Consider the following 22,748-nt stretch of genomic DNA (forward strand, 5'->3'; position numbering starts at 1 on the left):
ATAAATGAAATTGTAATCACACAATAAAACAAACAAAAAAAGGATTTGGAATCGGCTCATTTTTCACACATTACCATTTACACTCTTTTTATGTGAACATCTAAATCAAATCACCTGCAATTTTCTTCTTAGCATTGCTTCTAACTTACTTTCTGCCTCTCTCTATGTGTGATATGAAGAAAGACATTATTGTTGGAAAATTGAAAGAAATTGCGCGTTGGATTTTGTGGAACAATGCCGAAACAAAATAATTCCATTTTTACGTATCTGTTTTATTAATAAATGGCATTTGTTAATCTAAAACAAATCACTTGTAATGACAATGAAATTTTCAATAGATAGTTTAATTCGTGTTATGTATAAAATACTAAAAAAAAATGTTGTCAAGGAAGCTCAAATCTTCATTGTCGATATCATTCGGCGTTGCGCCGCTTGGAGACGGGAACAATGGTGGTGTTTTGCCAGTTTTTCGGCATGAAACTGGATCTGTGCTCGGTAAAGTTGAACTAGTTAAAGGCATCGTGTCATAGGCACTATCATTTTCAGGCTGTGAAACATCACCTTTTGCAACAGCATCAACATTTTGTTGTCGAATCGATTCATCAACGGCCTTTTCTTTGAATTTAAATGAATGCAATTTATTCAATGTTTGGGTAGATATCTTCCGTTTTTGAGATTCGTTTTGAGAGTTTTCATCGTCGTTCGGTGTACAAAGAATTCGAGGTTTAACTACTGGTCGATTTACTGTTCCCACTTCTTTAGGCTCCGCTGACTGATTGGCAGTCGATGTTGAAGCATCGGCAGAGTGATTCATATTTTCTTTACTTGAATCTTTACAACGGCTTAAATTCAACGATAGCCTATTGGGTGGTTTGAAGTTAAATTTTTTCATTTTTGGCATCGGTTCACCAATCTGAGACCGTTCAATGTCATCCAATGCTTGTGACAAAACTAAGTCCTCGTCGTCTGACAACATCGTGTGGCTGTTATTTTCAATTTTTGGCGATGTCTTGGATTGGACTTTAATCGGATGCTTGTCGTCCACATTCGCTGGTTTATCTAGAAGTAAAGTAAAGTAAAAAAAAAATATTGTTGAACCGAAAAACTGCGAAGTTCGAATATTGAAAACTCACCATCAGTGTCAAATGACAGTATTTCATCCAATTCATCGGGATCCATATTGATGACCGCTTCAAAATTCGAATTTACTTGATTTGAGTTCGAATTCGGCCTTTGAAATGCTGTCAACGATGGGGTTTTTTGTGATTGTGTCGTCGCTTGTGTCGCTGTTTGTATGGTTGATGTGTTTGGTTTATTAGGTACATTTTGGGATTTTGAAATTAATGCATGCGATTTAATTAGATTGATTTTTAGTTGTGATGCAGGCACTTGCAATGGCTTCTTGAAACTTTGGCCATTCTGCAATACATTTTGTTTGTCATGCAATGATTTTTCGTTTCCTTGATTTGTAGTGCTCTGCACATCGTGTTCATTCAATGATGTTTCATCTACTTCCAGAAGCTTCAAAATACAATTGATTTCTTCATTTTCAGGGCCGAGTGGAAGCTCTTCTTTAATCACATCGTACGGTTTCACCGTACGACCAAAGCCATATGTCGATTCCATCAACCGAATAGCCACTATAGCATCAACGACAGTCACCTTATCGCGGAATAATAGTCGAGCATGACCTTCTGCGAGACGGTTTAAACTGTCAAGTAAACGAATTGTTGTTCGGCCATTATCACGTTCCGGATCCGATCGACATCGTCGATAATAAGCACTCAACGTAGCGGTTGCAATTGGTGTCATTTTCGGTTGAACATTGCTTACGGCGGCAATATGTTTTTGTAATTTTTTCGGACCCCAAAGTTCGGCATCTTTTTCGATATTGATATTTTGGAAACCGGTTGTAACTTGTCCTAATAAATGTAATGCAATTGCATCATCCCATTCAGGTATGCGTTCATCTTTCAAAACAAACACTAAATCAAATCTGCTTAGTAGTGGTGTTGCTATGCCAATATTTATGGAATTCATGCCTTCAGGTTCGCTCATTGCGTGCAAATTTTTTGGGTTTGCTGCGGCCAGCACCGAACAACGTGTATTCAATTTGCAAACAATTCCCGCTTTTGCCATACTTATAGTTTGTTGTTCCATTGCCTCGTGAATGGAAGCTCGATCCGCCTCTCGCATTAAATTGAATTCATCTATGCAACAAACACCTCCATCGGCCACTACTAAGGCTCCCGCTTCCAACACCCATTCACCATTTTCCTGCAATTTAAGAATGTTTTATTTTAATGAAAAACAAAGTGCGTTTTTAATTAATGTAAGACCTTGATTATTACCTTTATTGCGGCAGCAGTCAATCCAGCGCTTGAACAGCCCATACCTGTTGTTTGTACCGAACGGGGAGCAATCGAAGTTGCGCTAAGCAACAATTTGGATTTGGCTAGGCCAGGGTCGCCAATCATCAAAATGTGACTCTGTCCACGTTGGTGCAAACCATCACTTGATTTACAATCGTTAACAGCACTCGCACTGCAAATGGCTAAAATAAGCGCTAATTTGACCGCATGCAAACCGTGAACATCCGGACAAACAGATTTGATGATTAAATCTCGTAAACCAAGTTCACCGTATTTCTTTAAACTTTCCTCCCAATCACACTTCAATGTCGCCATTTCTATAGCTTTATCGTCAAACATCAAAGTGTTCCGTTCTCGCACCAAACTGACTGCTCGCATTACGATCACAGCTTCACACTTTGCTTCACTGAATGCAAACCAACGACGTTCAATGGTTCCACTGCAAATGAAAAAGACATGACGCACTACTAATAAGAACGACGACAAAAAGGTGTATTTACCAAATGGTTACGCAGTCACCGGGCTGACAGCAATCAACCAAATCTGATTCGAGCGTAATAATCAGTGCTGGTGGGATAACTTTCTCACTAAGAGCTTCCTACAAATGTATTTATTTTGTATTTTAACATGAAATCAAAAATTTATAATCACATTTTACCTGAATTTTTATTTCTTGATAGTTAACACAGTACAGTGGATTTGGTTCAGTATCTTTTTGGCGCATTGTACCTTTGCATCCAGATTTTGTGCATTCCGGCAGATCGAATCGATACATAAGCGCATAATCAGCTTCAACAAGCATTAGCAAACCACATTTGGAGCAAACGAAATCTCTTTTTATCTCGAGCAGCTTGGCTCGCGTCATACGTGTTATAGTACCACGAACATCTCGAAATTCACCAATTTGATCGACATTTGGAAATGGAACTTTGAAATTGTGATCAGATGGTGGTAGATGGAAAAATCGAACATGACAATTGCCTTTTACTTGATAGTCCGCCTCAAGATATATGCGATCTTCTGATACAATTAAGTTTTGCGCCGCCAATAATGCCGCATCCCATTTAATCAGCTCAGCATAAACATTCATCAAAATGGCATGGAACCAAGCAAAATTATGCTGTTGCAATAAACTCAAGCTGAAAATCAAATGAAAAATTTAAAACTTCCGATAGTTGTTTACGAATAATAAACAAAATACATACTCTACGTTTAAGGCAACGTGCGTTCTATCGTTTGCTTCATTTAATAAACTGAAAATCTGATCATAATAATGCTCTTTTAGATACTTGTCCATGCTGGATTTAACATTTATCAAGCGAATTTTGTTTATTAATTTTAAAAAACAAATATATACATTTAACAACTGGAATTTTGAATGTTACTGTCAAAACAATAGTTAGTATATACGAGACTTTTTGACATGAACGATTGAATTTTTAGAGTGTATGACAACTGAACAATTTGACATTTCTACTTGGCAACTTGGTTTTGAAACTGGTGGTAATTTAACCTCAATTTATTGTTACATAAATGAAATGTTTGTTCGTCAACATTGAGAAATAGAAATGTTTTCACTATTTCTCCGCAATTTTAATTCGTCGAGATGGATCTCGTTGTCACATAAAAAATACAGTAAGTTTAATAGAAGAACCAGGCGGACAAATTCACTGTCAGACACTGTATATACACTACATTCACAAATCTAGCCTATTGTACACAATGTAAATGTTCTTGTATACAAGTGATAGTGTAAATATTCTGTCGCTGATCGCAAGGTTGTTTCATTTTAACATGCACCGATGAATAAAATTATAAATTCATCCAATTTGTTTTTTACTTTTTTAACAGGTTCCACTTTGACATCAAACAATCCTTTAGAAGAAATTTTAAACAATTTACCTCCGGAAGCAGAAGCCTTATCACCGAGTGATACCATAAACATATTTCGACATTTGAGTGAAACATCGAAGAATCTAAACTCATTGCTACCCGCCACTTCATTTAAAGTGATTCAACATGAAAAATTTGAAATATTACGACAAGCAATAAAACAATCTATACCATACTTAAAAACCATGGATAAATTTGACGTGCTCAAAAGAACACAAATTCTTGATGTGCCAATCGACGATGGTGTCAACAATATAATTATAAGTTCATTGCTAGAAAATGTTTTCAATATGTCATTGAACGAGATTTTGGTTTTTGACGCACTATTGGCACCACAACAGAAAACTGTATTAACCAAAGAATTAACACAATGTTTTGTCAACCGATTCAATATAAAAGTTAGTTCAAGTCCAATTAATTTCAGTTATTTTACAAATACCAAACGAATTTTGCAATTTATACTTCGAAATCGAAATGAGATCACTAAGAACGTGTTTGAAAATATGAAAAATTGTTTGGTAAAAAATGATATCGATGATATCGATATACTTACTGCCAATGAAGCCGAAATTACCATTATATTGTTATCGAATTTTCAAGAAAAATGCGAATATTTTGATAGGCTCAAAGAAAAAGCATTAAATGTTTGGCAATCCAGCGATGTGACAATGGACATGGTTCAAAAAACGCTTACATTCTTAACGAAACGAAATTCGTCAGTAATTTTTAATATGTATAATGACAGTAGATATTTGGAGAAATGCGTTCAGGTTGCCATCAAATCGGGAGATTTACAAAAATGTTTCGCAGTTCAAAGCCAATTCAATTACATGGTAAGAAAAATCTTCCAAAAGAAAAAACAGCGAATTTCCATTGCAAAGGATTTGATCAATTTATTTTCAGGGTTTCATCAACTCACAACTCATCGACTTTCTGCTTGAGAACCTGAACGTTCAGGCTGAGGATGAAAATGTAGTCAATAACTGTATATCACTTTTCATTGCATGTGATATTGGCAACTACAGATCGCCACTTTTTCATGAAATTCTTGCAACCACCTTGGCCAATATGAATTTCAATAAACACTTTCACACTATCAAACTCGATTGGGCACATTTGGCGGTGCGACTATCACAAAATGGAATTTATCACAAGAGACTAAATGACTGTATTTTGAAACGCCGTTTTAGTTATGAATTCAATGTCGATAGCCTCGCGGAACTGGAGACGTTGGAGCTTGAGAAAATCATTGGAGTAGAAATTGGAAGTTCATTATCGAATTTAAAGCGAGTTTTTGGTGATAATATTCGTTTATTAATACGTACTAGTGATGGTTCTCTTATTCCGCTTCTCTTGAAGATTGACATCAACTCTAAAAGTATTGTTCCATTTAAAAAACACGAAGGCATAACATTGAATTCACTTAATTGCGATGTCGACCAGTGTTTGTAAGTCTTACCTTTTTTATCATATTTTTTTTATTTTGTTCGTCATTTTCAATCGTTCTGTGTTCAATTTCAGGGTGGCATTTGTTGATTGCTCCACGCCAGATATCCAGTTTCAGCATCCAAAATTAGTTACGATCACTTTAAACGCGACCGAATGGCTCGATCTGTTGCATCATCGAACCAAAGAAGAAATTATCGCCAAAATTGTTTAATCAACAATCAAAATGTATTACAATGAAACGCTGCGTAATATGTATTTTTAAATTATAATTTTTATTTTTAAATAAACAATAAAGAAGTATTCTTTGACATTTGTATTTCTTTTCTCTTCCCTAAATCAGTAAAATGGTTGTTCATTTATGTTGTTTCACAAATTCTTCAATTTGTGGTACACAAAAATAAGCGAGAAAAAAGTTAAATAAATTTCAAAACTGGTTTACGATTCGAATATATGATTGAAAGTTACATTCATACGTAGGATATATCGTTTCGGTTTAAGTTCGGTTTTTCGTTCATAAATACATTGACAGTTCACAATAAATTTATGGCAAAAAAAGGAGAAAATAATATATTTTATTTTCTGAAAACCCCATTCAGACCCGGGCCTGCTAAGGCGAATCACAATGAAAAAAAATATACATAACATAAACAAAAAAAAAATCAACGACGATTAATCAAATTACGATAAGACGCACATTTTTCGTAGATCAGTATCGCTGTCATCTAATTCAAGGGCACTATTGATTGGTACAGTTTTATCATCAGTTTTTGGCAAGTATGGTGAGTAGTTCAACCCTTGACGCTCATAAAATAATAAATATGCTGAACTGGGATCAATATTTGGTTGCTGTTGTGATATTTCACGGCATGAACTATCGTTGTAACAATACCATGAATTGTTCGGATTTGAAGCGTATGAAATGTAATGACCGCCATTAAGCATTCCGGAATGTGACTGTGAAAAAGAAAACAACAAAATAGAATAGATGTCTTTCTTTTAATTTTCGAAGAACTGAAAAAGGCAATGCTTACCACAACTGCGTAGAGTTTATACTTTAAATCGAAGAGGTCTTGTCCGTCGTTTAGATGATGTTGGTGATAGTCAACAAATGCACCATCAATAACCGGTGATTTAGTTAGACTCGTGGACACCAGGCGTTTCCGCATTTTTGTTGTGACATTATTTGGAATGGATCGCCTTGATGAGTGTATTGATTGCTTTGAGCTCGGACTTTGTTCAATTTTACCATCCGAATGATTGTTGAGCTTATTGTGGTTGTTCGTTTGATTGTTGCTTGAGTTTGACTGCGTGCGTCCATCATTTAGAATTTGTATTGCATCAGGTTTGGTAGTGATTTCGTGAATCATGTCCGTAGTCAAATCGGTTGTCGCACTTTCAACGTCAATTGTATCGACCTCTTTAATACTATACGACATGATTGAATGTTCTGGCGTTACTTCACAAAGTGAACTATCATTTTCTGAAAATCCATTTGTAACCGTTGTCGCTGTGCCATGTTCAATGAGCTCTTTGTGACGTAGAATTGTTTCTTGTGGCACACTTGCCAGGTATGGCGTTGGATCGAAATTTTTGAACGGAAAATTGACCACCTTCTGTGATTTAACCCATTTATTGTTGACAAAATTGAATCGCTTTAAATGAACGATTAAAATGGGTGGCAATTTCCAGATTTGTAATTTTTTTGTTGCCGGTTGTTTGCCTTTACAATGACTACAATGATACCATTCTTCAAGCTTTTCTTCAGTGGTAAACGCTCGCAAACAGTGATCCAAATCAACTGGTTCTGTTTGTTGCTTCCTGCATATGGCTACTGATTCGTGTTCGGTCCAAACCTGAATGAGACATTTTCGTAATAGCAAAAATCAGAATAAAAAGAATTTAGATAAATGTAAAAGATTACACCTACCCGTTCTCGTGTGCTTTGGTAGCGTAAATGTAATGCTGTTGGGTCCCAATCAATTGCAATTTGTATTGCACCCGGATTTATTCCATCGCCAAATAAGTAATTCGGTTTCACATGGTATTTTGTCATTGATTCATCTTTGTTTAATAGCGGCGATGACGTGTCTGCAATAAAATACCAAGATAAACATAATGAAACATACGCAAAAAGCAAACATAATTAAATAATTTAACTTACTCGATGAAGGAAGCATGCCTTCTAATAGTGGTAGATCATTGCATGGGATTTCACAACCACGGCAAAATTTCGACCACGGGCACAATGCACAGAAACGGCCACCATCTGTGACTGCTCGCAGTATGAAAGGGAATTCATAACCCAAACTGTCATCACTGTAAAATGTCAATTTCAAGTTGATTTAGTATATAGAATATAAAACAAAAAGTTCACCAAATTTTTTATCAAAAATTTTGGTAGGAAAAAATCGTTTTGCTTACCAATCTGTCGCATGATTGGCTGATTGATCGGGTGGAGTAGAGGGCAGTGGAGATAATAATCGAGCTACTTGTACCCAAACCGCACAGTATAAATCTTTATTTGTTCCGTCATCATAGCATGGGATCAGCAGTGGCACACCAAATAAACTGGGTCGAGTTTTATGATACGATAAAAAGTATGTATCCATGCGGCTCAATTTTCTATGCACAGCAATCAAATAACCGCCAGCTTTTCTATTCGAATTATCCACATTACTTAATTTCTTATTATTGCGATTGTTCTCATTAAAAGCTAATGAATCCTGTGTTTCTGTCAACGGTTTTGTGTCACGTTGACATTGACTATCACATTTTGCTTGAGTTTTAGCTGCCATTCCATCGCTATCACCAGCTATTTCATTCGTTTTCTCAACACGATTGCTGCCATTTGCATCGCCCACATCATCGATACTGCTTTCAGTCGAATTTGTGTCGGGCAACAAGTTTCGCACCGTGCTGAATTTGCGATGACATGAATACGTTGCATGTGTAAACGTTGTGTCCGGACTTGTCGATAAATCGGCATGTCCACTATTATGCTGCATAACGAGATAAACGACATTTTCCAAAACAAAAAAAAAACAAAACAATCGAAATAAAAAAATTAAAAATCATTGTTTGAATAAATCGTAAAATTGTTTATGTTGATAAAAAAAAACCAATTAAACGTTGAACCCGTTCGACATATTAGAATGTTCTACAAGTGCATATTTAATTAACATGGTTCAAAGTTTAATGAGTTATAAGTATATATATAATTAAAGGTAAACCACTACCAAGAAAAAAATTCAATTAATTGGTATTCAAGCTATTTTACACTAGAAAAATGTTTAAAATCGGTAATTTGCATGAAGCTCAAACACACGCTGAAGAAATTAAATAAAATGAAAATCCAAATGGTTTCGAAAGAAAAAGTGAAAAACTGCTCGCAAAGCCAAATTATGTTTATAGAACAATTCGAAGCGAAAATAAAATTGAAATTGACCAATCGGGAGATTTCATATTGCTCAACAATTTCCAAAAAATTTCGGAAACATTTAATTTTTGGTATGGAAATTTTGTAAGACAATTCAAGATTAAATGCTCTTGAAAACATCTCTATAATCTTGTAGTTTTTGAAATATATGAAAATGTGCGTTCAGATAGTGTTTTATTTTGCGACATGAATTTAATTGCATTTCGACGGTGTCATTATTGATGGATGATGAATGTCAGTGTTAGTGCGTTGCGCATTTATTTCTTTTATTAAAATACATGCCAAATGAGTTCTTGGTTATATTCTGAAGCAATGATGACTAAACGTTTTAAGGTCGAAAAATGACTGATTTGCATCGAAATTGGTTCTTTAAACGTTTCGTTGGATATGATGATTTCGATTTTTTTTCTATAATGAATTTGATATTATCGCAGAATTGTAAATATGTGAAATGATTGAGCAAACAGTTAATTACGAATTTATGGTTAGTTATTTTCGTTAATTTTTAAGTATAATGAATCCGTAGTATCTTTCGATATCTTCGTCATGTGATCGATACAAAATGCAAATTGTTATTAAACGACAACAAAACTAGATATATATTGTTCTGATAGAATGTAATTAAAAAAAAACAAAAAATCCATGAATCTACAAATGTGCCGTTCAAAATACGAATCAATTAATATACTATCAAAGTTATTAATCTATTTATATATTTATGTGCAAATAAACAAATGGACAAATACATGTACATGTACATCTACGAAATTTTAAATAAAACAACAACGATGCATCACAATTGAGCTAAAATCTAACTTCGTACACAAATACTACAAACTTACAACACCAACAAAATAAAGAACAATTTTAGCAAGCTAATGTGATGTAATACCATCCAAAACTACAATTCCAATATAGAGATTAATATTTTCTAAATCAAATGAAATTTGTTCACTTTTTCCTATGAGAGTTTCAACAGAGTTCAATATGGGGGTTGAAGTCAGAAAATGGTGTATAACAATTGCATGACACAGAAAATGGTGTACAAGAACTTTGTAATTCTGTTATTACTTTCCAAAATGAATGGCCAATTCGGAACAGGCAGATTGTGAAAATGTGAGACATTTCTCGCCTTTTTTTCTTTCTTTAAATGGGACAAATTTTTCTTGGTAATGTTTGCGAATCGATTATTTCAAATTTATGAAATCCTCAAATGATTGGGAAATCAAATTCGATAATCGTTTTCATTTTTTTTTTGCTTTTTGATAAGGCATAACTAATAACTAAAATACAAAAATTAGTACTTAACCGTACCTTAAAGCACAACAGATTCTGTGGCATGCAGATAGTGTTTCCAAAGCACCGGCTTACCTTCGATGTTCGACTGGTCACCGCAACTGGATTGCTTGCATCGTGAATTTGTGAATTATTATCGTTCGATGCAATCAATTGAATGTCATCGGATGTGGTCGATGAAATCGATGTATGTGTTAATTGATTGTCAGTTGACAGTGTTTGAAGAGCTGCATGCGTGTAAAAATGATTGTAAAAATGATCGAAAACATTTGAATCGAAAGTGAATTTGTTAATTTACCTGCATTTCGTTGAATATCTTTCAATCCTTGGCCAATGTTGAAAATTTTCTCCGTATTAACTCGTGGTTTCCAAAAATCACCTTTTGGAATTTCGTAAACGAATAATTCGGTTGCCGTGGATACTTTGAGCTTTTGTGAATCGGAGAGTGAACAACGAATTTGCGAATTCGATAGTTCACACACCAGCATCAACTTCGAGTCCAATTGGCATAGTTTCGATAGTTCAAACTTAAAATCAACGTATTTTGATTCAGAATTTAAACGAAGTCCGTATTTGATTGGCACAGAACCATCGAGCCGAATAACAAGCACCTCACAGTATGTGTAATTTTCAACGGGCAACGGTAAACTGAGTAAACTGAATGGATCGAAGCGAACGGAATCATGTCCACACGTTAAACAGCTCACTTTTGATTTCAATTGGCCGTAAAATAGATCGATGACAATGCTTTGATTTCGAGCATGATGTTGGGTCCATGCTTCTTCGGCCACTTCACAATCAGCTCGACCATTTGAATCTTTTAATTCCGAATACGGCTTCTCCATCACACGATTCAAATCTTCATGCAAACCATCCAGCATCCATTCCAAGAGTTCCTGTATTTTTTTTTTTTTTTTTTTTGATTAAATCATCCAAATCAAAAGTCATGTGTGAATTTACCTGAGAATCATGTTGACCCCCACCAGAAAATTGGGGTGCAAATTTCGTCATACAAAATCGCAACTTTAACGGTGCCACCGAACGTGTTGACGCCGTCCACACTTCTTTCAATAATTCAGCGTAACGCAATGCAAGTTGTCCTTTTGTGCCAAGTTTATTCGTCGTATTCAACTCATACAAATGCATACTTTGAAGAAAATATTGGGCCAATGGTTGTGTATTGAAAAGCACTTGGAGTGCTGAATTCAAGAAGCACGTATTACCCAAATTGTGCAATCCAGTTGCACCAGGCGCGTGTACCGATTGCACCGAAATGATTGTGGCACGTCGTTCATGGGCTGCATTATGTGATTGGGACAGAGTTAATGAACCCAGCTCTTCTGGCCATGTAAGATCTTTACTTCGAACTTCCAAGAGAATTTGATCATTATCACGAATTGTCAAGTCTTGCAGCGTTACATTGTCATCTTCAAGCAAGCATGCGCTATCTTCCATATTGAAGACGTGCCACAAGCGTACATCTTCCATTTTCAATTTTAAATGTTGACACAAAAACTCGCCAATCTGTTTGACCGTTGCCAGACGACTGAAGGCGGCTGTATTTGCTAGAAATCGTTTTGGTTGTTGAAGCACTGACGGCACGCTACTGCCTGTATAACTCCCACTGGACGTTACAGCTCCATAACCACCTGAAATGAGAGAAATTGCTTTCGTCATTGTTTCGGTCAAATTTTAAGCAATCGGTGAATATTTACCAGCAACAGCGCCCCACGATGAAACCGTTTGTGCAATAGGCGGATTCACTGATTGATGTCGTAAAATGCGCAGATTCAATGGATATAATTCCAATTCAACTGGCATAGATGGATGCACTTGAATTACTTGTCGCGGCAATGGCAGCGTACATCGATACCATTGTGACAGTGCTTTCCACAATGAATCTGGCACAAGTTCGTATTCACGATGCTCTGACAATATTAAATTTCGTTTGAGTCGTCCACCTTCACCGGTCAATGTTCGAATATTTTTGTAAGTGGGCGGTTCGACTAAGCTTGAATTATCGATTGGACCTGGATGCATAACACCGCTTCGACCACTAACTGAAATGCCACTGCTGCCGGATCCAAGGCTCGATGAATCACCGGCATATAATAAATCACCCATAGATTCGGTTGAATTTGATGTAAAACTTTCATCACAAACAACCGCTTCGTCTAAACTATTTCGGCCAATGCCGGAGCTTGATTGACGGCTCGCTGAATACATGGTAGACGTTTTACAAAATCCACATGGCACCGATGAAGATATTGATTGTGTGTATTGTGACCAATTTTGCCACCAATCAGCTGATATTAAATACCAAAATTGACCCACTTTATAGCCGCGTCGAACTTCACGGGCCAACCAACCTTTAACTAAAATAATGAAAACCCCGTTAAAATCATATGTTTGAATGAAAAATTAATATTTTAAACTACATACCGATATTGTGCTCCAAATGACGGCATTGCGGCTTCAAACCGAGTACTACATGACAAACATCGAACAATAGATCCATAAATGGTTGCAATAGACTTGTTTGACTTTGAACACTCCACATCATGAAATCTTCGAGTGAAAATGTAAAATCTTTGGCATCGGCATCTTCAATAACGACCGCATCCGTGACTTTGGTTGGCATCCTATTTGCATTGGCCCTTTCACGTAATTCATCGAAAATCTGAACGTATGATAAATTTTTCATTTGCGTTGAATTCGAACTTTCTTTGGCAACAAATAGCAAAATGTTTATCATTTCCGATATTTCTTGTACATTCAATACTCCATCTCGATCGATATCGAATACTTTGAAGCAAACTACAAACAAAAAACGAATTTAAATTTATTCGGATAAAATTAACGCCAGAAGTATCACACATACATTTGCTTCGTTCAACATTTGGTCCACGACATGCAGCACTCACACCGCAGCACAACTCTTTGAAGTCAATGTGTCCATCTCGATTTTCATCAAATGCTGAAAATACACCGTTCAACGCAGACAACGGAACAGGTGGACTTATGAGGGGTGCCAATGACTCTAAATCCAATTGTCCGGTTTTTGCTAACCCCTTTAATGACCAGAATGTTTTCTCCAAATCACCAATGTCCTGGAAGGTCAAGAAAATATGTTGGTTTAAAAAGAAAAAGAAAGAAAAAGACACTTTAGAAACTTAGAGGAAACCAAAATTAGAATGTTACCTGTTCCTCGAGATGAGTTACACCGGCCAAACTTTGATAAAATGTGGGCGTTTCCAATTCAGTGCTCAAATTAACACATGACTCCAGTAGGAGCCATCGCGATAGAACTGTTGCACGCTCATGTTTGATAATCCATTGTTTGAATTGATCAAAGTTCACTCGATCGGAATGACCAAATAGTGATAGTAGAACACTTTGCGATTTCACTTGTAGTTCAATGACTGTCGGTTTGTTTGCATTACCGGGCACGGATTGTTGATAAGTCTCTTCAATTTGCAATGCTTTTGCAAAATCTTGTTTGAGAATGTGTGTCCCGGAATCGTTACAGTAGACATTCCATAGAAATCTAAAAAGAAGATAGTTTTTTTATTGTCTGTCTTTAGTTTGTAAATGTCAAATGAACAAATTTAATTGCATGACAGTGCATTATAAACGAGACTCATTGATTTCAACAATAAGATTTGTTCGGGATTACAGAAATGACCAAATGTATATTTAATGAATACCACTACAGAGACAGCAACGATTCAATTAGATATGATTGTTAACAATGTCTTTATGAATAGAGGATTTGCTATTGAGTTATTAGCGAGGTTCATCGGTTTTGAACTTGTATTATTGTGTGTTCAAAGGTTTTTGTTGAGGTCTTATTTTGTAGTTGTGATTTATCCACTTAACATCTGACTTTGCTCACATAAAACCATTTGATGGAGCATTAATTTAGTTCAAGGGTGGTCATAAGCCTATTTTAAAAATCAGATTATGGGTCTTAACAGTGATTCGTATGACCATATATATGCAACCAGCCGTATTTTGCATAAAGTCATATGCATTCGGTACATTCGCAAGAAATGACACGTGAGAATGATATATCTGAATTTTGAACAGTATTGATTTGTGTGCGAACACTAAAAATTCAAGAGTATACTGTACGTGATTGCGTTCCAAAAGGCAAGTAGTTATTTGTTTGCCATATTAGTTAACATGAAGAATTATAAAAAAATCCCACAAAAAAATGTGGTTATTTTCCGAATAAACTGTATGTATGTCAAATAATAATTTATAATCGTGATTGAACTGAATCAGGCCAAACAATTCAATTTCTGTTAATTTGCATAACTTATATATTTGTTCACCATTCATTTATTTGCGGAAATTTACGTCGAAAGTGATTCGATTCATTTGTCCAGATGTTGATTCGGAATAATTTATTTAATTCATTGCGGAATGACGAACGAGGCGCGCGCGTCAATGGGACTTCTAATTTGTTTATTAAAGATTATATATCTAAGAATGTCGATAAAAGTTGATCGAACTTACTTGATTTTTTCATCGGACAGGCCGCGTGTAAGTAGCACCAAGCCACAAAGAAGCTCTTTGAATGCAATACCTTTTTGGGTGCCGCCACAAGCGTTATACAACCAATCCGCCAATACCGTTGGTATACCTTCGGATAAGACATCTTGGAAAAATGCATTCTTACTCAGCGTCGTGCCATTCGATCCAGCCGATCGTTTGAATGCCTCTTTGATGCGTCGCAACTCATTTTCATTCACTGAAATTTTAACATACACAAAAAAAATAACAACTATTTATTTATGTTTACACAATTCAAATAAAATATTATGGAATGTAATTATTCTAGATTTGATGAAAATTCCATGAATAAAAAGAGAGAGAGAGAGAGAGAGAGAGAGAGAGAAAAATTAACATTGGACTGAATCGAGGCAAAAACCGCGTCACCAATTCCAAATGCAATGGGTTTTTCCATTAACACATTTTTGTTTGTTTGCTCTATCGCATATGCCAAAAGTAAAGGTGACATTCGCACGCCTAAACGCATTGCATACGCAAAAAAAGTGTGTAAAACACTATTTTATCCGATTTTATCATTCTGCGCACATTTGACGGAACAATATTGTGCAGAAAGAGGGAAAAGATAAAACACTGCATGGTCGATATTAAGCGTACGCGCATTTCAACACAATGCCTGACCTTATATCATATTTTATTCACAAAAGTTTTTCCATTTTATTTTGCACACTTTAAATGAAACCACAACGAGAATGTTGCTTACGCTTGCGTATTACATTATACACACATGTATATTAAATAAAAATCTTATAATAATATATGCACATATACCTTTTCGGTGCAATTTCAATTCACTGAAATGCTAAGCATTTGTACAAATAGTACTTATTTGTGATCTCTGATATCACCATTCAAATTTCCGCAGTCTAAGAAGAGAGCAATAGAGCAAAGATGATAAATAATTATTTTATACATGGATTACATAAAAACAATGGAAAAAATTCGCATCTGTGTACATATGACTTGGTACATTTTCAGGCCAACGATAAAAAAATGACAAAATTAAATTTGTAGTGAAGCGGCAACCATTCCATATAACCGGAAATTCTTTGATAAATGGCGATAAAAATGCACCGAGATAGCCGAAATTGTCGCTTGATTTACACTTACGATTAAATCGATGTCATGAAAATAAAGTTCAAATTTCGTTTTTGGATAGTAAATAAACATTGACAAAAATGTCACGCATGTGATAGTGAAGCAGACAAAGTGGCAAGGTAATCTTTAGTTAATCAATCTCAATCAATATAAAAAATGAGCAATCAATTCGAAATATTCGAACAAACTATACAAAATGTCATATCAAATGCGTTTTTTTCGTGTGTGCGTCCTATCACATATGAATTGTAGTCACAGGGATTTTTGTATTCGTAACATGTTGACAGGTGACCTTGAAAATCCAAAACACTATTAGCGACATTATCAGACGCGAGTTGTTAGCGCTTATACATTTTAATAACGAATGCAGTTTTCTCTTGAAATTGGATTTTTGTTTCACACAGCACAGCCATATATTCATCAGGTGCATTTTGACCTCTAAAATTTTAATGACGGTATTTATGGATGAGTGAATTCCTCATAAAATTTACAAAACAATGTGAAAAAAGGGATGAAAGTACAACTTGTTTACAAAGAAATTGACTGACAACTGAAAAACGAAGAACAACAAAATGCATAGTTTTACTCACATTAAGTAAAAAGATCAGAAGAAAACGATAGAAAAAAGTATTTTTTTCATGATTGTGAGTATAGTTCTCGCACTAAATCTATTATTACAAACACAATACAGAATGTTGGTAAATTGTGTAAAATATTTCTAGAATAGATAAAACGTGCCTTTATTATGTGATGATTTGTTCGGTATCATTTCGGTGAATAGAAAAAAATGAGATATATTAAATAAAGTTGTCACATACACAAGCACACACATATCGTGACAGTTGACAGATTAACTGTACGTGCATTCAAATGCTAATGCTATCATATAACAGATGAAAATAAAGCAATTTCGTTGTCGAAACAATGAAGCGCACATTATTCTAAGAAAAAACGATTTTGTATTTGCTACATTAAGGCGCAGTATTGCGCAGTGTCGAATTGAAAAACGAATCGTACACCATATTCATTGGTATGGTATTTGAAAATGGCACAAAAGTTTTATCGCTCAAACTAAATTGATTCTAATGTGAATGTTATCGATACAAATGTTTCGATAAGAAATTCTCCCACATACAACGACAAAATCCACCCATTCATATATTTGGCATACAATCCAAACGCATTCAAGGTCAATGGCTATTATATTATTTCAAACAAACAGACTCAATTGCCGACCGGACATTTGTGAAATGCTTAATTAGGATTCGTTGAAATATTTACCGAGTTCATCGTAAACCGCTCGCATTTAGCGGTTATTCTATTGCAAAACCATGCGAAAAATTCCAATTAAAATGAAGCTAAGATGACTTCATTCATAAAATTTACAAACAGTATTTTCAATTTCTCATTTTACAACATTCGAATTTATATATCGCATGTTTTTTTGCAAACGTAAAACTTCAACGCGCCAGCTACTGTTCATCAAAATGACATGCGAATGAATTCAGAATAAAGAGTCTTACGGGAGTAAGACGAACTTTTCCGCACGGTGGTAGTTGCGTATTTTATTAAGAAAGTTCAAAATAATATTTTTTCGATTTTTCAAGCCTTTCAAGCGGCGTAAAGTTCGAGACCAAAAAATATGTTTCAACTTTGACAACAAAATATTCTTTAATTTAATAGCAGAAGTACCCGAGAAAAGATTTTTCACACTTTCATGATGAAACATTATACACACATACGAATATTCATTTGTTGAAAAATAATTTTCATAATAAAATTGTGTCATTTGACACAAACATTGTTCATTAAATAAAACATGAATATTCGTATGTGTAGGCTATTAGATGATTTTTTGAACAAAGAGGTAACGTTTGTGCATGTGTACTTCTCCGCCGCATGTTCCCCTTCATTTCTTTTTGTATACATTAAAAGAAGCAAAGGTCTGACCAAAGTGTGAGAGAGTATTGTATACGTTCGCTACACCTTCGTCACACTCTCGCTATACTTTCAATGCAAAATAAGCATTAAGAAATAAACATGAAAATGAAGGTGTGAGCAAAGTGTAGATAAAGTGTACGGTGGTCTGGCATGTTCACGCGGGATGTTATATTTTTGTGTAAAAAATAGTCTGTGCAAAGTTTCACGTCATTAAGGTAGCATACAGGCATGGCTCCCATATAAAAATCCAAATTCTTTTTGATTTTTTTGAGGAAACTGCATCAAAAATTGATTGTATCTCAAAAATAACCTCGGATTCGGTTTTCTCGTGCCAAAAAACCCCCCAATACATATTTTTGAGTGTTTAAGTCTACATTAAGTATGACTTTTGGACGAAAATTGGACTCTTTTTCATAGGTATCACTCCAGGCATGGAATTTTTTTCCATCAACCAAAGTCGCTCAAAATCTGATGATTTCTATTCCTGGGGACCCCCAATCATCCCGTGAAGTCAGATTTCAAATAACTTTTCTGGGTGGTGAGAAAATCGATGGACAAATTTTGCGTACGGCGGACAACGTACGACGTACGACGTACGACGTACGACGTGGAACAGACCCACAACAACCATGCTCAAAACGGCCTGATTCGGGTTCTCTGACCTCAGAAACGTCCAGAAAACATGTTTTTGAAGTTTCGTAAATTTTGACCAATTGCAATACTTTCCCCTTTCACACTAGGTGTGTGCGGAAAAGTAACAATACAGCAAAATAAAAAAAGAGATACAAATGACAAATCAGTATGACAAATGAATTCAAACAATACATTCGGTTATCATATAGTAATTTACTTAATTTAAATTATGAAATGTGGAAAAAAAATCGTATGAAGCGGAAAATAGAGGATGAACATCGAATATGAACACATGTTTGTGACTGTATTTACTGTTTAGAGATATAGACATTCAGCGACAACAACAACACTTGGTTAACAATAACAATAGCCACGTTTTATTTGGCTTTCACGAGAATAATATTATTTATTAATAATATATGATCAAATAAATTTTTATTTGATGAAAAAGAATGCTTGATTACTTGTTTTATTTCAGAAAAAGTTTTTGCAAACAAACAAATAAAAACGTATCACATATACTGACCAAACAAAATGGCATTTTGAATTTTCGGTAGCTTCTTTACAACCATCAACTAACTGATAAGTATATTTATTCTATTGTTTACATAGCGATATTGAAACAACTAGTTGAACTCACATATATCCAATTTTACCTGTCGTTATTCGTTGTTATTCAATGACAATCGAAACTATGGAAAGCGAACCATGTGAACACAGGACATTTTATCGTCATTTTCTACGTGATAAATTATGAATGAAATTGAACTAGATTCACCATTGATTTGGAACCGTACACCCGTATCAATCAATGCAGCTTTACATTCACGAGTAATTTTATTTGATAAAGGTAGCAGAATATCGATGATCCGTAATAATGGAGCTTGTAAAGTGGATTACGTGGTGAACACACAAACATGGTAACATTCGATAAACGTGCTACAGTATGAGGTAAACATTCTTTTTTTGTGTTTGTTTGTTGTTAACAACATTCGAAATAGAAAGCGTGCAATGAATGAGAGCATTTTCATAAAATAGAAACTAATAATGGAATTAATTGAATGAGCTATTCACGATGTGAACTAACGTTTCGTTTTGTTGTATTCGATGATTTTAGTATCTCTCTAGTATGGTTTGTTATATATTGAACAGCAACCCACTTAATGGCTATGAGTAGAATTTCGAATAAATTCTCGCCAAATATCAGTAAATTGTGATGTGCGTCATATTTATATCGTATTCGGAAGATTTTTTTTTGTTTAGTTAAAGAAGAAAAAAAAAAACAAAAAAGGAAAATTCATTGACTCCAGAAATGATATTTTTGGTTACCATCTGCCAATTGGCAAACGCATTGACGTCACTTATCACATAATTTTATCAACATTTTTATAACAATAGCAAAAAATGCAAAAATGATACGAAATTTATGTCGTATGTGAATTCGTATTCTATATATATTCTATATATGTGTTGCCGCTGTAGAACGATAATCAAGGACTCCAGCAAATGATAACGACATCTTTCTTGACTCACATCGAAGTATTATTCAATAGTGCGATCATCTCTTGGCACCGTTTTTTTTCTCAGCATCAATACTTTCATAATTCAAAAAACGTGATTTATTTATTTTTTTATTAGCATCGAAATGTGACATAGAAACAGAAGTAAATTCCGGAAAATAAAGAAATATAAAATATCGCGGCGCATGTGCATTTGTTAATCCGGTAATAAAACAAAGATCGAATTGGCAACAATAAAGTCAAGACAATTCGTTAAAGCCACACATCAAATGTAAAGTGATTTTGTTGTGCGCAATTGGATTTGTGCGGCAATCAACAATGTATGAGAATTGAATGTAGAGCTCTCGCACACACTAACAACCAAATTATTTGATTTTATGCTTCGCTTCCATTCGTTTTGTCTGTTTATTTATCTTGTTTAGTTTAAAAATATTCATTACAGTATACACATCGCACAGACAGTGGGTAAAGCGAACGAAGAACGAGAAGAAAAAGCTGCACATGCAAAATAAACACTAGAACGTGAATTCAATCAAATAAAATACTTTGCGTTGCGCAAATGTATGAGCGTGAACGTTTTGCCGTTGCTTGGTTCTTGTTTTTGTTTCCAGTTACTGTGAATTTATCTATCTCTCGCTCTGTCTGCCTGTCACTACTCCAAACAGTCAATACTATTTTAATATATTCATGTGATCATCACTATAAACGAGTTGAATCCACTCTAACTGAACATGTTTGCAATAGTGCGACACAGCCCAATGTTTTAAGTAAATTAAGTCCCTTTAACGGTTGCTCGTGCCTATCAATTGTGTGTAAATTCTCCTTGTTGTTACAATTTTGTTTTCCTCTCTCTATTCCGGTATGTTGTTGTTCATAAATGAGGAAAAACACAATACTATTTTACACTTACCGCGTTTTATCGCATCCTCATAACTTATACACGATGGTTTTGAGTCTTTTGCGCCCATATTGTTTGGCAAAAATTGTTCGTATGTTTATTCCGTGTTGTGTTGTTGTTTTTTTGTTTCTTCTATTTTATTTTGCGAGGCGCCACCACATTAGCACACGATACATGTAAACCATGAATTTTCAATGAATTAATATACATAAGTGTCAAATTGAGCGCTTTACATTCGGCTCGTAGTTCAAATAACAAATTTTGCCTTCGATAATTTTCCACCGATAAAAAATTATTTTGTACACTATTTCACGTTCCCATGCTAACTGTCATTTCTATGCACAGGCACACACACAATTTTTACAGCAAGGTTAAAATAATTTCAATTTCCGTTTTTCCTATATGTTTTTACTTTCATACACTGTTTTCATCGGCGACAATTCATCTTTTTTTTCATTTTATATAATTACGTGCACTTTGGCCTACATTAGTTTTTACCCACAAAAACATGCACCATTAAAAAATTCTTTTCTCAAGATTTTTTTCTGTCCGTTCTTTTATATTGGTGCGATGGTTGTTGCTATTACACTTTTATCTTTTATTGTTACATGACGAATTTGACAACAACAACACAAACAAAATAAATAATTTTATGGCATGGATCTAATCCTCGCCATAAATCAAAATACCGTGAATTTTTATTTTGTTTTGACGTTTTCTAAGCGAAATGGTGGCGATACAAATGCCCAAAAAAATTGCAAAATTAAAATAATAATAACGAAATGGAATGAATTTTGCACACATTTGCTACGTCTATCGTCAATTCATTCACTCACATGTGTTTGCTTTAAGTGAAGAAAGATCGAAACAGAGAAAATAAAAAGCACAACAACACTTTTTCGCTTCTTTTTTTCTTCTTCTTCCTATATGTGTACTTGTGTGTTTATTTTGCTTGGTGTCGTTTCGCTGGTTTCTTTATCTCGTGATATTTGTTCTATTTTACTTGTTTCTTTCTTTCGTTCGTGTGTTGTCGCCGTCGTTGTTGCCGTTGAGGTCGACTATTTTCTTCGAATTGTTTTCATCACTAACAACTTCGACCGTCGTCGTTTTATTGCATTTACCTTTTATATTTATTAATCAAACGTTTTTAATTCCGTTTTGTTCGACGCAGACACGAAATTTTTTTTTGATTAAAACTATTGAATAAATTCACGACAAAAAAAAGTGTCAAGTCTTTGTTGTTGTTGGCGTGTTGTTGTTTCTTTTTTTGTTATTTGTTGTTGTTCAATTAGGCACTTGTTTCACTTAAAAACTAAAATCCGAACGCAAATTTTCCACTTACATTTTATAATTTTATCGAAATTTCGATTTTTCTATGAAAATTGTATTTAAATTACATTCTTTATCATGTTAAAAAAATTCGTTTTTTCTCCGATTCGCCTGCGAATTTTTTTTCTCCTTCATTCCTTTTTTTTCTTTCTGCACGTATTTGACTTTGCGATGATGAATAATTGCTTGGTGATAAAATGACGTTTCAACACTGACTGATTGCTGTGAATGGAATCAAGTGTGTTTGTTGTGCAAATGATCCAAAGTTTTGTAATGTTATTCTTGTTTTCATTGTTGGTTTGACATTT

General features: G+C 34.7%; 3 protein-coding genes across 3 annotated transcripts; 1 reads left to right on the forward strand and 2 right to left on the reverse strand.

The window, feature by feature from the left end:
- Positions 1-251: 251 nt before the first annotated feature.
- Positions 252-3,715, reverse strand: LOC116339525 (DNA helicase MCM9-like). Its single transcript, XM_031765453.1, has 6 exons — positions 3,578-3,715; positions 3,031-3,511; positions 2,873-2,970; positions 2,352-2,811; positions 1,134-2,277; positions 252-1,059 (listed from the first exon to the last, which is right to left on the reverse strand). The coding sequence occupies exons 1-6, from the start codon at positions 3,667-3,669 to the stop codon at positions 368-370; spliced, it is 2,967 nt and encodes a 988-aa protein (XP_031621313.1). The 5' UTR covers positions 3,670-3,715; the 3' UTR covers positions 252-367.
- Positions 3,716-3,861: 146 nt separating this feature from the next.
- Positions 3,862-6,030, forward strand: LOC116339393. Its single transcript, XM_031765239.1, has 4 exons — positions 3,862-4,007; positions 4,224-5,098; positions 5,169-5,713; positions 5,787-6,030. Exons 1-4 carry the CDS (start codon positions 3,941-3,943, stop codon positions 5,923-5,925), a joined length of 1,626 nt encoding a protein of 541 aa, XP_031621099.1. The 5' UTR covers positions 3,862-3,940; the 3' UTR covers positions 5,926-6,030.
- Positions 5,968-22,695, reverse strand: LOC116339392 (ubiquitin carboxyl-terminal hydrolase 32). The gene is made up of 14 exons (XM_031765238.1): positions 21,124-22,695; positions 14,968-15,202; positions 13,648-13,993; positions 13,328-13,556; positions 12,889-13,263; positions 12,162-12,821; positions 11,407-12,095; positions 10,745-11,342; positions 10,465-10,673; positions 8,136-8,713; positions 7,876-8,030; positions 7,642-7,802; positions 6,746-7,567; positions 5,968-6,668 (listed from the first exon to the last, which is right to left on the reverse strand). Exons 1-14 carry the CDS (start codon positions 21,179-21,181, stop codon positions 6,393-6,395), a joined length of 5,391 nt encoding a protein of 1,796 aa, XP_031621098.1. The 5' UTR covers positions 21,182-22,695; the 3' UTR covers positions 5,968-6,392.
- Positions 22,696-22,748: the final 53 nt, after the last annotated feature.

The sequence above is a fragment of the Contarinia nasturtii genome, unplaced genomic scaffold, assembly GCF_009176525.2.
Source record: "Contarinia nasturtii isolate CC-2019 unplaced genomic scaffold, AAFC_CNas_1.1 Cnas_scaffold_533, whole genome shotgun sequence".
NCBI classification, from domain to species: domain Eukaryota; kingdom Metazoa; phylum Arthropoda; class Insecta; order Diptera; family Cecidomyiidae; genus Contarinia; species Contarinia nasturtii.